The sequence below is a fragment of the Equus caballus genome, chromosome 5 (genome assembly GCF_041296265.1).
Source record: "Equus caballus isolate H_3958 breed thoroughbred chromosome 5, TB-T2T, whole genome shotgun sequence".
NCBI lineage: Eukaryota > Metazoa > Chordata > Mammalia > Perissodactyla > Equidae > Equus > Equus caballus.
Genome location: NC_091688.1, coordinates 54,659,558 through 54,677,102, shown reverse-complemented (window position 1 = coordinate 54,677,102; position 17,545 = coordinate 54,659,558). Strand labels below are relative to the sequence as shown.

General features: G+C 43.1%; 1 protein-coding gene across 50 annotated transcripts in view; it reads left to right on the top strand.

Annotated features, from left to right (window-relative positions):
• PDE4DIP (phosphodiesterase 4D interacting protein) overlaps window positions 1–17,545 on the top strand; it is a 177,002-nt gene that overhangs the window by 126,215 nt on the left and 33,242 nt on the right. For all 50 annotated transcript variants that reach the window (XR_011439270.1, XM_070268424.1, XM_070268427.1 and 47 more), the window contains 7 exons: window positions 3,077–3,165; window positions 8,368–8,600; window positions 11,502–11,937; window positions 12,807–12,999; window positions 13,894–14,010; window positions 14,452–14,980; window positions 16,433–16,668. Coding sequence is in view for 49 of the 50 variants with exons in the window: in XM_070268424.1 (XP_070124525.1) it covers window positions 3,077–3,165; window positions 8,368–8,600; window positions 11,502–11,937; window positions 12,807–12,999; window positions 13,894–14,010; window positions 14,452–14,980; window positions 16,433–16,668 (1,833 nt within the window). In the remaining variant the exon portion in view is untranslated. The remainder of the gene's footprint in view (window positions 1–3,076; window positions 3,166–8,367; window positions 8,601–11,501; window positions 11,938–12,806; window positions 13,000–13,893; window positions 14,011–14,451; window positions 14,981–16,432; window positions 16,669–17,545) is intronic.

Sequence of the window (17,545 nt, the reverse complement as noted above, 5' to 3'; positions counted from 1 at the left end):
ATAATTTTCTAAATCTAAAAAAGGTTTTGGTACCACCTCCATCATGTGTGGTTTAGAGCGTAGAAACTTGCAAGAACCACAACTTGAGAACTATCATCAAAGCCTCAGATAAGGTTTTAATAAAATTTCGTCTAGCATGTAAAACTTAACCCTGGAGATAAAACCTGGAGAAGCAAGTTAAATTTGAATAAACATATTCCTAGCTTTCAGAGATTTTAAAGATAGCAGACTTATTTCATATTTATCAAAAATAAGCCTTAGATTCATCAATATATAGTACCTTTAATTTAAATTAGAAAGTTAAAGTATTCCAAGTTAGTTCTGAAGGTAGGGTTTTGTTGCCTTGTAAAAGCTTAGAAAGGTTATTCCCCACAAAAGAGTTCTTTTATTGTCATTTATAAAACAAACAGAAATGATAACAGAAAGAGGGATGTCTAATGTAAATTTATATAATAGGACCTTGTGTGGGGTAACTTATTCACTCCAGTGTTTTCTATAAAATTTTCTCAACTTATTTTCCCTCTCAAACACATACAAAGAAGCTTTCAGCATCCTAATTAAAATTTGTGAAAGGCTGAGCAACTCTTAAAACTGCCCTGAAGGAAGTATGGTAGACTGTAAGCTACCTGAAAATATAAATAAGGAAAGCAAACCTCCTATGTAGTAGAGTGTCAGGATGAAATGGGCATTCTTGCTTGATCTCCATTTAACTGCTGATGAAGTCAAAACCATGGTATTCTGCCCCCGAGTGAATAAAGAGAGAGCATTATCTAGAAATGCAGATGTGGCATCAGAAAGGCTGACAAAGGTAAGTAAAGGGTAGAAAATTAGACAAAAGCCTTCAAGACCAGTGACATCACCCTTTTTAATCCCCACTTACCCTACTCCTGGAACCTAGTACAGGAACCACCTTGGGATGTGGGCCCAGCAAGGCTACTCAGCCCACCAAGAATGGCATAGGCATGAGGGTCCTAACCTGAGAGCTGAGCTTTCTTCAACCACAGGGTCATTCTCTAGCTCAACACTCAGAGGGGAAACAATGTGAAAAGTATGTTTTCTCAATCCGTCACTGAGTGGGGCAATTTGTTTTCTTTGTAGGGGAAAAAAAAGATTATGATCTTTACTGTTGTACAGGAAAAGATTTTCCAAAGTAGGCATACTATATGATATGGTTGTCCTCAACTGAGTTCGCATCCTGAGTTCAGTGAGCTTCTACAGCAGCCAAAGCTTAGGGAGTGTGTTCCTTCACCTCTACACAGCCAGGATCCCGAATGAGATGGTTCTGGGGCTGGTTTGGAAGAGTATTGGAAATCCCTTTCGTACACTGTCTGCCATAAGTTTCTAAAGGTTCTGAGTGGTAGAGGTGCCTCCTTGTGAGTAGGGCTTTTATTGAACAAGGTACTGCCTCAGTCCAAAGTTAACACAACACTCATGGTGAAGATCAGGGAATGAATCATAAGATTAAGCTGTTAGGACAACATACTTACTACCTTTTAGTACCTTAATGACTTTGGCCTGGGCCATTGCAGGTACTCTGGCATGAACTTGCAGATGCCAAGAGATTGAATGTAGGTGTGAATTGCCCTTGTTCACCTTATCTGCAGAAGGTAGCAAATGCTCCTTATTCACGCAGAGCCTTTCCTCCATGGATGTCTGAGCTCAGTAGCAGGATCTTTGGCCTTAGAGGAAGAAACAAAGATAAAGATCTGATTTATCACAGAAGGAACAGTGAGTTGCCTCTGTCTGAAAGTCCAGAGACTTGACTTCTCGGCACAGCTCTTGTCAGGACTAACTGTGTAACCTTGGACAAGCCACCTAATCTCTGAGGTCCTGGTTACTCAGTGGTCAGAAGAGGACTTTTAACAGTTTGGTTACTGAGGCCGGGGTCAGAACTAGATCTCAAGACCCAGGGAGTGTCATGGTAGATTTTCTTTGGTGTTCAAATGAATTAACCACTATACATTTTTACACTTTCAGAAGAAATAAGTAATGTGGGCCACAGGTCTTAATCTAAAATTGGATGGACAGTCGTTTATTTTAACAGATGTGGAGAGGGAGAAATGCCCTAGATTTGTTCTGTCCAATATGGGAGCTACTAGCCACATGTGGTTATTTGAATTTAAATTTAAATTAAATAAAAAATTCAGTTCCTTAGTCATGCTAACCATATTTCAAGTGCTCAGTAGCCACATGTGACTACTATCTGCTGCATTGGGCAGCACAGGCATAGAATTGCAGAAAGTTCTGTTGGTCAGCACTGCCTTAGACGTTTGCCCAGACCACAAACTGCAGCTACTTGTCCCTTAGTGCAGGGTGTAGATGTTTGTGCCCTAGAGTCACTGTATCCGTCTTTGGGGAATGAAAGAATTGATTAAATCTCATTTGGACACAGCAGTATAAGGAACAGCCCAGGCGGAAGATGCTGCACTGAGCAAGAGTTTGAGAGAGATGGGGAGGAGGGGAGGTTAGAGAAAGGAATTAGGAAACAGCTGAACCATTCTGTGTGTTGGGTCTTGACTAGACCTGAGCTTCTGTAGAACACAGTGCCCCTAGAGGAGGGTTCCTCAGAGAGATTGTCACCCCATGCACAAACGATCCCAACAATGGAAAAGTGTGAGAGGAGCTGGGCTTCCCTAATCCTCAGAAAATCGGGGACCCTCTCAGCACTCAGTGGTGGGAAAAACGTTACGTTGGGCCCATGTTACAGAAGAGAGAGTTGTTACACAACCAGTCAGTTGGCAGGACAGGGAATAATTCAGGCTTCCTGGAAATCAGTGAGGGGTAACCACTCTACCCAACATCAGCTCCTCAGGTACAGGTCTGTGCAGTCAAAGGAAGCTTATGTTTTGAGACTGAAGCTTGAGTGTTTGAAAGAAAATATCAGTGATACAGCAAGAAGGCTTTTCTACAGGTTTGGCACATTGATTCTGCCTTCTCTGTTGGCCCTGCTGGCTAAGGGGCTGTGCATATGGGGAAAGGAAGAAATCAGAGGTGGATGGCAAAAAGTGTAATTTTAGCTGCTGTCTGGACGCCATCTGTGAAGGGAGTCACCTTTCTCTTCTGGACTTACTTCTAGGTGCATCTACAGGGGACGACACCGAAGATGCGAGCACTGAGTTCACTGACAGTATTGAGGAGGAGGCTGCACACAATAGCCACCAGCAAGTAAGTCTGAGTCAGGTTCTGGGTCCCAGGTTGGAAAGCTGATAGCCCTTTGGGGTGTGTGGTCTCCTGCAGCCCTTGTGGACCTAGAGTGAGAAGCTATCTTTTTTACAAACCACTTCCCAGTCGTCTTCTTGCCCTCCTTGAGTTTCCTGGCCACCTTGCCAACCCCTATCCTCACTCCGTTTTTCTCTCCAATCTACCCTTTTGTTTTTACTATCTCTTATTCCTGCTCCCTGCCCCCTCCTGCCCACTTTTGCCCCTGTGTACCGTCTATAGCTATAGCTTCAGAAGAATTTTTACTTACAAGATCATGGACATTTCCTCTCTTGGGCTTTTGTAACTGAAACACACCACAGAAGACAGGGAGTCCTCGAAGGGCTGCTTGGGGAAGTGACAGGCCTAGCCTGCTTCAGGAGAGTGCTCTCTGAGAAACTACAAGAGGATCAGAATGCTTCAAAAGCAGGGATCATTCTTGGTGAAATTTTATTATACAAAGGAGAACTTTGTTGGGCAACCTGATAAACCACCCACGTTGTGACACATCAAGGTCCGGCAGATGACTCTTCAAGAGCAAGCCCTCAGAACTTGATATTCAAGGCTGAAACACTGTACCCACCAACCAGCAGTGAAGTTGTAACCAGTCTGTTCTCAAGCTCAAGAGTTAAATATCCTGGACCTCAGACATTAAGTCACTGATAGTGATTCCATAGCACTCACTGGTACCCCTATGTGCCTCCACCTTGCCCAGGGACATTTACCAATCATGTCTCCTAGATGGACCATGCCTGTGCCGTGTTGTTAAGGAAAAAGTAGGTCATTGGTATCTGTCCTTCTGCAGAAGTAACTGGGCTTTCCAGTGATAGCTTCTTGGGAGCTATTAGGAAAACTGTAGGGGAAATGAGGCTTTCTGGGTCTACCTCTGCATCTCCTGCATAAGAAAAAGAAGAGACATCTAATAAATGAACAGAAAGCCTAAGTGAGCTGTCTTCAAATTTCACAGGATTTGGCACAGTCTTTGGCTCTTGAGGACATGAGTAGTTGTCTGGAATACCTCACATCCTCAACACATTTTCTTTATTTTCTACCAACATCCCCTTTTTGTTGCTCTAGCCATACCTGACCCTAACTTCTCCCTTGAGTTCCTGTATGAGCTCCACTTTTCCTTTTGCTTGAACAGCTTCTGAGTCCTCCTAACTGATGCTCGTAACTTTAATTATGTACACTACTGCCCCTCCAGACAGATCCCTCTGCTCTTACTCCCTGATTTCACTGAGGATCTTGGGTGAGGGAGAGGGATCTACAGGATAGATAAATGTCCACTGTAAGACAGGGCTAGATTGGGATGTCATGTGGGATAGGATTTAGGATTGACTTCAGTATAAATGAACAAGAGACACAGATATGAAGAGAACCAGATCCTGAGTGACACCATCAAAATGACCCCTAGTAGTGTGAGTCCTTTGCTCTAATGCTCAGTTGTAGGCAAACTGGTTTGTAAAGTCATTTCTTCCTCAACCTTCTTTCATATAGCCTAGCATGGAGAAAATGACCAGACCACATTTTGGGGTCAATTCAGCCATGGAATAAACCTTCACATTGGGGCATTTGTATTTCTCTTGCAATGTCTGCCCTATTTCTTGGTATAGGATACACTTAATAAATTATTAGTTAACAAACCTTTGGACTGGGGCTTGACTCATGATAGACAAAGTATATACCTGCTGGATGAAGAATATTTTGGGTAAGCATCATTTTTCTTTCCATCACCTTTCCTTGAAAATCAATCTTCAGTTTTGGTTGGAGGAACCTTGGTGTGTGAAATCATTGTAAATTTACTTCATCTTTTTTGGAGTTTGAAGGTGTGACTCTTCTGCTACCAACTAAATAAAGCTTGTTTTGCCATAACTGTTTTGTGTCCAGATTCTCAAAAATGTGTTTGCTAGTTTCTGGGGAAATGGTCCCTTAAGATTAGACTCCTAGTTCCTCCTTGTTGTGGCCTTGGAAGGTACACTTTATTCTTGACACCAAGCTACCATTCCACCTCAAGCATACATACACTTCCCCTAACAAACACATCCAACTTTGTGCTCCTTCCAAGGCAAGAACCACCTTTTGGCCAAAGCAAGTTGCTTTGTCCTTACTTTTGGACTCACTGACCTCAGGAAGTCTGAGAACTCGCCACGATGGGAATTTCCCCCAGATACCTCCCATAAAATTCCATTCTGAAGCAAATGTAAGATCTGTAATAAATACTTAGGAAATTCCTATAAAAGAAATGAATCAATCCTTGCCTTTTTTCATTTGAGCTTTTGCAATGGAGAAAACTTAATCAAGATTCAAGATTCAAATGCAAAGGAGGAGAAAAAAGACAGTAGACTTACTGTTATGAATTTGAGAAAAGATCATTTTTAGTGACCTTAATGCTGTCTGAGAACTGACTTAAGAGAGAGATGTGAGATATGATGCAATAGGGTAAAAACAAAACAACTCTATCAAACAAGAGATCAGGTCTACACCTAGACCTCTGTAGGGTAAATGAAAACCCAGGACACAAACAAGCTGAATTATACCATGGAAGCAATAGAACAGATGAATTAGGAAATGTGCAAAAGAAGAAACTCATCGGAGATATAATTAACAATAGACCTAAAGGAGTAATACTATCACCTTACATACTGGGAACCCTGGGGTTTTATTTGGGGGAAAAAATTAGAAATACTAACTTTCCATAAATGATAAAAAAAAAAAACTAATAAAAAGGCTAGATCCTGAGTCACTTTTCATGCATTTACATTTAAATTTTAGAGACAAGTTAGCCAAAGTAAGCTCCCAAATTAGCCTGGGAGCAAATCAGATCTCTATTTTCTCATTTTAAAGTGGGAAATTAGCCCAGACGAACCTTAAGGTCCCTTCTGGTATTAACATTCGTGGGTCTTAAGTTTTTCTTTTTAAAGAAAATAGGTATATTTAAATCAATAGAAGATAGTGTACATCCAGAAGGCACTTTAAAAAGATAAGTATCATTAAAGTTAGACATTATTTTTAAGCAGAAGGAACCCTTAAGCTTTAGAAAAGAATAAATGTTGTGCCCCTAGTCAAAGCTGATGGCAATGTTTATTTTACTTATGTTAGTTGGAAAGAATTTATATAGAAAAAGTCACATAGTTTAAGTGAGAGGTGAGGTCATAAACTTTCAAAAGTGTTTTTATCTAGTCCCCTTTCCTCTATTTTGTCACAAATGCTTGGTGGCACTTGTGGAGGTGGCCACCAGTCTAAGCTTGGCAGCACAGGCGTAGAGACAGACGTACCCAGGAGGCACCCAGGTCTCAGGCGTACAACCCCAGGAATGCCAAGGAAATGAGCACCTTTGCGCATCTCTTCTTGCTTTCTTCTTTGCAACCTCAACTGCTGCGTCGCTAAACACCATTGTGCCTACGTGCTGTGAATCAGCCCCACCACATACCCATAGGCTAGATTTTACCATGCTTTGTTACAAGGTCAAAAGGAAATGTCAATAGCTTTGTGCTAGGCCAAGCAGTTCTGTCAATTATTGATCCATTTAAACTGCTCTGGGCCCTGTTCTGTTCAATATATATGTGACCTAAGTGAAGGTACAAAGCATATAATTAATTCTACAAGTTATCCCTAATCAAGTGGCCACTACAGGACTTATGGAGATGTACATCAAATATATATATATATATATATATATATATATATATTTTGTCTGGGTGAGGAACATTGGTCCTGAACCAACTTCTGTTGCCAAGCTTCCTCTTTTTGCTTGAGAAAGATTGTCACTGAGCTAACATCCATGCCAATCTTCTTCTATTTTATGTGGGATGCCACCACAGCATAGCCTGAGAAGCGGTGCTAGGTCCGTGCCCAGGATCCAAACGTGAACCCTGGGCCGCCAAAGCCGTGCACGTGAACCTAACTGCTATGCTACTGAGCTGGCCCCGGAGATGCACATCAAATATTTTGATGACTTTGATAATTGGGAAATGATTCTGTATAGCCAGAATGAATTTGTAAGTGACAAGTACAAGTCACATTATTCATAGAAATAAAAGAAAACAACATGACACAGCAATAGCTGAGAGTGAGCGGTGGAAAGTTGGGAGGTCAAAACAGACCTGAAGTTAAGTAGAATCCCAAAGTGCTGCCACTGAGAAGAAAAAGAAGCCAACATGACGTTGGGATGTGTTAATATTAATTTTGGACAGACAGGCAAGAAATCCTTGTACTGAAATACTTAGTCATACACTGAGTAGATTATCGTACTCAGGTTTTGGTTTCTAGACTTTTCAAAGCACAGGAAAAACTGGAGAGAAGCCCAAGATGAACAATAGGAAAGTCTTAAAGTTAAAAAAATTCTCACTTGAGGAAAAACTATATGATCGGCCTTGGTTGAAATATTGAAGGGTAGATTAAGAGCATTCTCAAAAAAAGAAAGAAAGCTGTTGGGAAATTGTTTCTGCCTTGTTTTCTTCTCAGATGCTTAGGTCTGTAGAGAGTTGGCTGGCAGCAGCAGCCATGGGTAATAGCCAACAAGTGAAACTGGCTGCTGGGCGGGTGGCCTCAGTTGAGTTTCTCAGTAGTAGTAGGTGTGATGCTCCTGCTGCCAATGAAGTTAAGCTGGCTCTGTGTTACCTGTAGCTCCGCCCATATTCTAGTTCTTTAACTGTGACTCCTGACATCTGAGTGCTGGAGTCCTCTCTCTTAGTGTCCTATTTCGAGTCTGAGTTACAGGCACGCCTTCAGGCTTTGGGCATTGTATCTCAAGCCATGATGTTTGCTTTGAGTCAAGGACTCAAGTGTTGAGCTGATGAAGCTTCCTGACTTGTGAGAAGACACTCGAGAACTCTGTCCCCTCAGGAAGAGAAGAATCAGCATCCACACTCTCCAGACCTGTTTACACCTCATTTGTTTGCATTTGTTTTTAATTTATTGTGTGCATGTGTTTTTTCCTCACCCACCTATGGATACTCCTCTTCCTACCCATGGCAGCAATTCTTCCTCCTTGCCTGGTGTCCACCCCTCCCAAACCAGCCTCCAGGGTCCTGATGGCTGAGGAGGTCCTTACAGGGCCCTCAATTTAGGTCTTCCTTTTTTGTTCCCACTAAGGCTGCCTTTGCCATCTGATGTTCCTCTTGGATCCTCTTAATGACCTAACTTCATTAAACCATGATTTTCTTTCAGCTCATCAAGGTGGCTTTGGAGAAAAGCCTGGCAGCTGTGGAGACCCAGAATATCTCTCTTCCTCCTCCTTCCCCCACAGAAGGGGAGAGTAACAGGGGTCTTCAGGAGGAAATGCTCCACCTAAGGGCTGAGATGCACCAGCACTTAGAGGAGAAGAGGAAAGCTGAGGGGGAACTGAAGGAGCTAAAGGCTCAAATTGAGGAAGCAGGATTCTCCTCTGTGGCCCACATCAGGTAGGACATCCCCCGAGAGAAGGGGAGACTGCCGATTGAGAGGTCACCAAAGCCAAGGGACTCACCTTGCTGCAGCCAAAGCATTCATACTGCCATGGGGCTTCTTGGTCCACGTCCCAGGCTCCATGCATTAATGAATTCTTTAGAGAACAGTTAATAATATTGGATAATGGCAATTATGAATAATTACCATTCAAATTACTCAAATAAATCTGATCTTAATTCAGTATAATAATGCCCATTACTAGCCATACAAATGAGAGCCCTGAGTGGAAAACTCCTAGTTGTGTGACTAGGAGATTTTTTGAATTGCTCTTTTGAATTGACTGAAACATAAAAGGAATCTCCTGCTACCCTTCACTGCTGTATGCAGAACCAGAACAGTCCATGAGGGAGGGGGATTTATACAGGGGCCCTTCCATCTCCATTTAGCTCTCTCTTGGCAGCATGAATGCTTAAATCATGAACGAACAAGTTTAATAGTCTCTGCTGTTTTATTAACTTTGCAAAAGTGGTAAACAGCTGATTCATTGGCTAGATTGGCTGATCTCTCTTTAATGGCTTTTTCTAAAGATGCTTGGGAAGAAAACATGCTGTTAATGTAGGGCTAATCCATTTATTCATTCATCCCTGAGGGTTGTAATCATCATGGCCTGTTGTTTAGACCACAGCTGTGCAAATGTACAACTTCTCATTCATGCCCTGTTGTTTCCCTGCCTATTATATCCCACTTAAACATCCCCAAATCATAGAATAATATTAGCACTGAAGAGGACCTTGGCATCTACCTAATGTCCTTGTTTCATAGTAGAGGAAACTCAGGCCTAAAAAGTTCTAGTAACTTGCTCAAGGTTGCGTAACAGTCCATGTCTAGACCCCTGGCTCCCAGTTTTCAAACTCTAAGCCTTTTCTTCTGTGCTATAAACTTTATCAAACAATTTCTGAAATATTCTTATGATCATTCTTGGTTCTTTTGCTCTGGTTCTTTTGAAGAATGCTGGTTCTTCTACTCTGAAATCTCTTGATATTTCTTTCCTTAAATTCTGCTTGAGTTAAACAATGTGTTTAACTTTGTTATGTGTAAAGTTAGTTGAGCTGTTGTGGCTAATAACAGTGCATCTCTTTTGATCCTACAGTTGGATGTACAATCAAACCAAATGTAGATACCTTTGTGGGTTATTTTCTTTTTCCTCCAGAGTTTCTAACCTGAAACTCTGATTTAACTCTATCCAACCTTAAGAATCACTGATAATGTAGTAGAATCTATCTAATGCCTAGCCCATCTTTTGAGATTTTGTTGAGCTTTTCTTTTATTAGTTTGTGTTGTCAAAATAGCAAAGTTTTTCCCAAAACGTAAAGTTATAATAATAAATATTCTTTTCTATACTATACATGTGCCTCTTTTTCTCCCTTTTACACCTCAGTTTTGGTAAAATACCTGTCCCCTTTTTCTCCATTGAGGAAACTCTCTTATAGTCTGTCTGATTCCTATGTCCCCATTTTCTTCCTTGATTCACGCTTGACAAGCTCTGCCCTTGGTTCCAAGACTTCAGGCTTCTGAGAAATCCAATCTAAAGGCATAGCCAACTGCTGATCCTTCAGATTGTGAATTACAGTCATATGTCACTTAAAGACAGGGATACATTCTGAGAAATATGTTGTTAAGCGATTTGTTGTGCGAACATCATAGAGTGTACTTACACAAACCTAGATGATATAGCCTACTACACTCCTAGACTGTATGGTACTAATCTTATGGGACCACCATCATATATGTGGTCCGTTGTTGACTGAAACATCCTTATGTGGCACATGGCTGTGCTTATTTCCTTTCCCTCTTCTAGTCAGTGGTTCTCAATTCAGCATCCTTAAGAATTACCTGTGGAACTTAAGTAAAATGTAGATTTATAGGCCTCAGCTCTAAAGCTTTCTTAACGAGCACCTCATAGGATTCTGATGTTCGTTCCTCAGGCCAACAGCTAGTGCAGCAAAATTAGACTTCTCTGTTGCAGACCCTGAGCTAACCATACCATATATGTAATTTCATTTAAGGATCCAATAAGTCTACTAGGTAAGTGTTATAATCGTTATTTTATATAAAAGGAGACTGAGGCTTAAAGAGGTTAAGTGAATTGCCTATTTAAGTGAATTGCCTTGTTAAAGCCATGTTTTTATTGCTTCCACCCAACCCTGGTGAAGGGCTTGGTGGGAGGAAAGGGTGGGTCTAGAATGTCATGGTGAAAATTAGTTATTTAGTCCATTTTATTTTGTCAAAAAATATGATGTTTTGTGTGACCAGCACTGTGGAGGCTCTGGGGATGCGGGGTGAATGGGACAGAGTCCTGCTCCCATAAGATGACCTTCTGTTACAGGAGCCAGATGTAAAGCAAATAATTACATAAGCACATTTTATTGTAGTTTTCATTAGTATTATTTATTTCTTTTGTGTTCCTAGGTCTTGATTTCTCTTCTAGTCATTGAAAACTGACTGATGATAATTAATAGGACTGTAAAATCCATAATAATAAATTTGTTCTAAGCAAGGTCCTTCTTATTTTTTTCTAAATAGTGTAAGTACTCATGTTTATTCCAGAGGCCACTGAAAATTAGAACATGAGGCTGCATGGTACGGGTAAAGAGAATTAGACCAGGTGTCTTGAGTCCAAGATTTTTAGTAATGGCACTGCTGCCAGGTAGCTGTGTGAGTACAGGCAAGTCTCTTATTCTTCTTGAGTGTTGGTTTCCTGGTCTAAAAATAAGGGAGTTGTTGTAGGTCTCTGAGGTTGCTTCATGCTCAGGGGTGTCTCTGAGTCTCTGATGTACTGAGATATGGGCAAAAGGGGCTATTAGGAACTGAGGCCAAGACCATACCTGGCCCCTGATTGTACATGTTTCCTGCAGGAACACCATGCTGAGCCTTTGCCTTGAGAATGCAGAGCTGAAAGAGCAGATGGGAGAAGCAATGTCTGATGGATGGGAGATTGAAGAAGACAAGGAGAAGGGCGTGGTGATGGTGGACACTGTGGTAGCCAAAGGGGATCCGAATGAGAATAGCCTTCAGGCTGAGTTCAGAAAGCTCCAGGGAAAACTGAAGAATGCCCACAACATCATTAACCTCCTCAGAGAACAGCTGGTGCTGAGCAACAAGGAAGGCAGTAGTAAACTTAATCCAGAGATCCTTGTGCACCTGGCCAGGGAGATCGACAGAATGAACACAGAGCTGGTTTGTTCTCCTGGGAAGCACCAACACCAAGAAGAGGAGGACATGACCATGAGGCCCTGCCCCAGACCCCAGAGCCTTGACCTTGGGTCTGCCCTCGCAGTGAATGCTCACCAAGTAAGTAGGGGGTTAGATGGAATGGAAGACCCTTGGAGAAGGGCTGGAGATGTCAGTTTTTACCTTAAGCAGTTCTGCCGTGTGGGTCAGGAGGTACTAAGGGAAGGGCACCTTTGTACCAAAAGCGATGATAGTAATATTCCTCATACATTCAGCCTTTAGAAAGGCTTTTACAGCATTATCTTATAAATATTACTTGAGTAATTAATTTTCCGTTAATATTTCTTGAATGCTTAATTTTCCAGATAACACACTAGGCATTGGCGGTGGGTACTAAGACCTGGACTCTGTCCTTCAGGTACCCAATATGTTGGGGAAAGACGGCACAAACACAGATCATTTCAATAGGATGCAGTAGGGATGCATGGGGTCTTATGGGAGCCCAGACAGGTGGTGTGTAATAACATCTCTTTCTTATCACTAACATTTTCGTCACAGCTCATCACAGGTGTCTGTTCCTGAGACTTAGAAGGAGTTATCAGGATCCTTTTAAGGGAAGGGGCTTTGCTGAGGATTAAGTAAAATGGAGAATGCAGAGGATTCTGAGAGGACAATGGGGGCAGAAATACAGGGAGAGATGAGTGGAGGTTTCCACCCCTTTTCTTTTCAACCATTGAACAAACCTTTTCTGAGAGCTCCTTGGTAGACTCAGTTGGCATGGTGCTATGTGCCATAGATACAGAGATGAATAAAACATTATCCCAGCTCTGCAGGAGCTCAGTCTGGAAAGCAAGTAACTGCCAAATGGCCTAAAGAGTGCTGTGGCAGACACATGAATAAAGTCCACAGGCTTCAGAAGGAGAAGTGGCCATCACTGCATGGGGGATGACCTCAGACTGCCCTGATCCCTGTGCTGGCTCTTTTCACAGCTGGATAACCAGTCCCAGGCCTGGGACCCTGGGCCTCAGTCAGAATATAGCCTGCCAGGATCCACCAAGCACCTGCGCTCCCAGCTGGCACAATGCAGAGAACGCTATCAAGATCTCCAGGAGAAGCTGCTGATATCAGAAGCCACTGTCTTTGCCCAGGCCAACCAGCTGGAGAAGTACAGAGTCATGTTTAGTAAGTCTTCAGTTCACATCACCAAAGTGTCTGTCTCCCCCTTGAGAAGCTGCATGCTTGGCAGACTTCACCTTTCTTCCCCATCCTCAAAACAAATTTAATCCTGACCACAGTCCCAGAGTTGTAGAAGTAGATGTTTAACTTCAATTTGCAGATGGCAGAGAAGAATAAGGCAATAAGGCAAGTTTGCAGTGAGAGTGTAGGGGTTAACATCTAGGTTTTTGATCTTTGGTAGCATCAACAAACTGCCTTACCTCTCTTAATATACACTAATTGTTTCTCTTCTGCTCCTCTTTGTACCATGTCAGATTCTACAAAAACATATCATCATTGGTCTAGAATCAGCACTTTCTAATAGAACGTCCTGCAGTGGTGGAAATGTTCCATATCTACATCACATGTGGTTATGGAGCACATGAAATGTGGCTGGTTCAACTCAGGAATTTTGTTTTATTTAATGTTAATTAATTTAATATAAAATAGTCACATGTGGCTAGTAGCTACCTCATTGGACAGTGTAGATCTAGATGTCTTGAGACTCTAAATTAGTCCATTCAAACATATACTGAGCCCTGCGAACAAAGCATTTGCTAGTTTCACTGGGGCTTCTAGAGATGATAGTAGGTAATACCCTACTTAAAGATGTCTAGTCCCAACTGAGCCTAGGTTATCTGTAGGTGAGATCATCAATGGCAAACAGGCTCATCCTGGTGGAAGGAAGTCCTTCTGCCCAGAGTGGGTTGTCTCTTCTCCCACATGAGTCCAGAGAAGCATCTGTCCCACTCTGGATCTCACCTCCCTGCCCACTACCGGCGAGGATATGTGCCACTGAGGTTGAGGGTGTATGTGGGAAATTCAGATGCCATGTGATACCTTCTGTCTCTTTCGGAGCAGGTGAGTCCCTGGTGAAACAGGACAGCAAGCAGGTCCAGGTGGACCTCCAGGATCTGGGCTATGAGACTTGTGGCCGAAGTGAGAATGAGGCTGAGCGGGAGGAGAGCATCAGTCCTGGTAAGAGTATCACTGTGGGGCTCACCTTCCCTCCCTGGAATCAGTTTTCACCTCTGGGTGCTGTTGGCCAGTACCACAGCTGATGGTGGGGCGGGGACCGGGTGGTGAGGGAGTGTTGTAGACTGAAGGGGACACAGGACAGAGTGGGACAGGGAGTTTGGAGGAGAGCTCTTGCCCCAAATGAGGCTGAGTGTAAGTTTGAATTTCTACAATTAGTTTTCAGTATACTACTATTAATTAAAAAAAAAAAGTCCTATCCAACTGATTATTATAGAAAAAAATACTAAGGCCTGCTTATTAATGAAAAGACCAGATGAGTTTTTAGGGATATGCAAACCGTAAGTAAAATAAATGGTTTTTCCATGATAAAAGGACTATCAAGGGAGTGGCCCCAGCAGCAGGGCCAGCTTTATTCAGGAAGATGCCTTTGTCTTTTCTCAGAGTGTGAGGAGCCCAACAGCCTCAGGGAAACAGTCCTAATGGAGGGGCCGTGCTCTGAGCAGGGACGGCTGGACTCAACACTGGCCAGCCCCCATGGGAAGAAGCCCTTGGAGAAGCAGCTAGGGAAGCAGGAGGAGTTCCAGGCATATGGAAAGTCAGAAGACATCTGTGTCCTACGTAAGGACATCAAAGATCTGAAGACCCAGCTGCAGACCGCCAACAAGGTCATTCAAAACCTCAAGAGCCGGGTCCGGTCCCTCTCAGTTACAAGCGATTATTCATCTAGTCTGGAGAGACCCCGAAAGCTGAAGGCCATTGGCACCATCGGGGGATCTTCACCTCATAGTGTCACTGACGAGGATGAAGGGTGGCTGTCTGATGGCACTGGGGCTTTCTATCCCCCTGGGCTTCAGGCTAAAAAGGATCTGGAGAGTTTGATCCAGAGAGTGTCCCAGCTGGAGGCCCAGCTCCCGAAAACTGGAGTGGAAGGGAAGCTGGCCGAGGAGCTAAGATCAGCCTCATGGCCTGGGTAAGGAGGGCCCTCTTCGAACCTTTACTTGATTGATGGTGTCTGAGTTTGTGTTTGAAGTAGGATAGCCCAGGCAGGTGGAAGACAGAACCCTCAGGACAATAAGAGCCCTTCTTTAAATGGTAAACGAAGATCTGAAGAAAGGACAGGTAGGCCCTGCTGGAGATGCCACGTCTCTGGGATTTCCTTTTTGGAATCTATTCATACAGTGACAGGATATGTGGTGTAGTAGTCAGGCTGGAGTCAGACTGCCTGGGTTTGCACCCTAGCTCTGGTGCTTACTAGCTGTGCAACCTACTTAGTCTTTCTGAGCCTATTTCCTTACCTATAAAATGAGGATAATGAGAGAACCTATCTCATAGGGTGGTTATTAGGCTTAAATGCATTAATACAAGTGCTTCTGATAATGCCTACCATATATTAAGCTCTCAGTACTATTTGCCATAATTATTATTGTTATTGACACTTTGTGTTGAAAAATACTGAGTAGACTTCCAGGCTGAGTAACAAACCACTTCAAGGCTTAGTGGCTTCAAATAATAATTTATATGATTGAGTGGACTTAGCTGGGTGGCTCTCACTTGGGAGTCTCTCATGCAGCTGCCCTCAGATGGTGGCTGGGGCTAGAGTCATCTGAAATGTCTGGCTGGGCTGGACATGGCTTCTTCATTCACATGTCTGGTGATGTGTTACTCCCTGGCTTCTCTTTCTCTGTGTGGCTTCTTGTCTTCCAGGACCTCTCTTCCTGGATTGGGCCTCTCATAGTGTGGTGTTTGAGGGTAGTTTCACTTCTCTGTGGCAGCTGGCTTCCAAGAGACAGGAAGTAAAATTTGCCAAGCCAGTTAATAGCTACTCCTAGACTTGGCACAGTGTCACTTCCACTATATTATCTTGGTCAAAGTGGTCGCAGAACCCACCCAGATTTAAGGAGGTAGAGAACAGCCTCCATCTCCTAATGAAAGGGGGCAGAACCACATTGTGAAAGAGCATGTAGAACGGGAGATTGTGTAATGGCCATCTTTGCAAAATACAGTCTGCCGTAACACAGATGGTCTTTGAAATAGAACACATGAAAGGTCCTATCCAGACTTAGGATTAAGTGATTCTAATCTCTTAATTTATTTTTAGTATTTATTGAGTATCAACTGTGAATCTACACTATATTGGTGCTGTAAGGGATATTAAATATAGCACTGTACTTATCCCCACAGAACTTACTGTTCATTTTGGATGTATGACTAACACATATAAAACAGTAGAAGAACAGTGGTATACTAAATTGTTTGATGCAATAGTTTGTCAGAGAAGAATTTGCTTTTAAATACCTCCTTTGGTTTATGTGCCAGAATTCATCTTGAGGGAGTTCTGTAGAGATATTCTCACAGAAATCTCTATGGAAGCCTCCAGAACTTAAAATTCCCTCTTTCCCATTCTTACTCTTTCCTGCATTAGGAAATATGATTCCCTGATTCAGGATCAGGCCCGAGAACTATCCTATCTACGCCAGAAAATACGAGAAGGGAGAGGTATCTGTTATCTTCTCACCCAGCATGCCAAAGATACAGTAAAATCTTTTGAGGACCTCCTAAGGAGCAATGATATCGACTACTACCTGGGACAGAGCTTCCGGGAGCAACTTGCCCAGGGAAGCCAGCTGGTGGAGAGACTCACCAGCAAACTCAGCACCAGTAAGTTGGCCACAGGGCTTTGGGACACTCACTCACTCCCACAGCCCCAGGCCCAGATGGCCACCACACCTCCACCGCAGCATTTTAACCCAGGTCCAGCTTCCATTTCATTTCCCGGGGTCCATTACAGGATCAGGACTGGCCAGTGGGGAGCATCGAGGAGGAAGACACAGAGTTAGAGAAGCCTGTATAAACTTCAGCACTCAGGGAATGTGACCTTTAGGAAAGCAGGCTGTGTCCATCCAGTGCTAAGGGGAGAAAGACAGAAGAGATCAGAGGACCTCATTATAGTGAAAAATGCCTGAAGCTGAGAGTTGCAGGACCCAAGCTCCAGTCTAGATGCTGCCATTAACTTGCTTTGGGCAAATGGCTTTTCTTTTTGGTGTCTCTGCTTCTTCAGTTTTTACGTGGTACTGTACATGAATGTAATTCAAATATGAATCAAGCACCATGCCCTTTTGGACATGGTTTGGGCACAAATGTCGTAGTACAAGGGCTAGGGATGTTGGTTATTATTGGAGCCCTTTATTTAGGAATAATTTCCTGAGACTACCCAAGGGAGTACAGCAGGATCTGTCTTGGGGGCCAAACATCCCATGTCCTGATAGCAGGTGCAGAGGTGGGACGGGACTGTTTGTCATCTCCTCAGGTCAAGAGTGGGTTCTACGTGAAAGCTGTGATGGGACACAGAGCCGTATGTCTGGGAGTCAGTCTGTGGCAGCTTGGAATCTGGAATGTTGCAGAGGGAAGCTGGGCAAGTGCCTTTTAAACTTTTTTGCATTGATTTAGGGCACAGGAAGTCATGATGGTGATCACCAAGTCAGGGAAGGTCAGCCAGGTGGGCTAAGGAGAGCCTGCAGGTCTCTTCTCTAAAGAC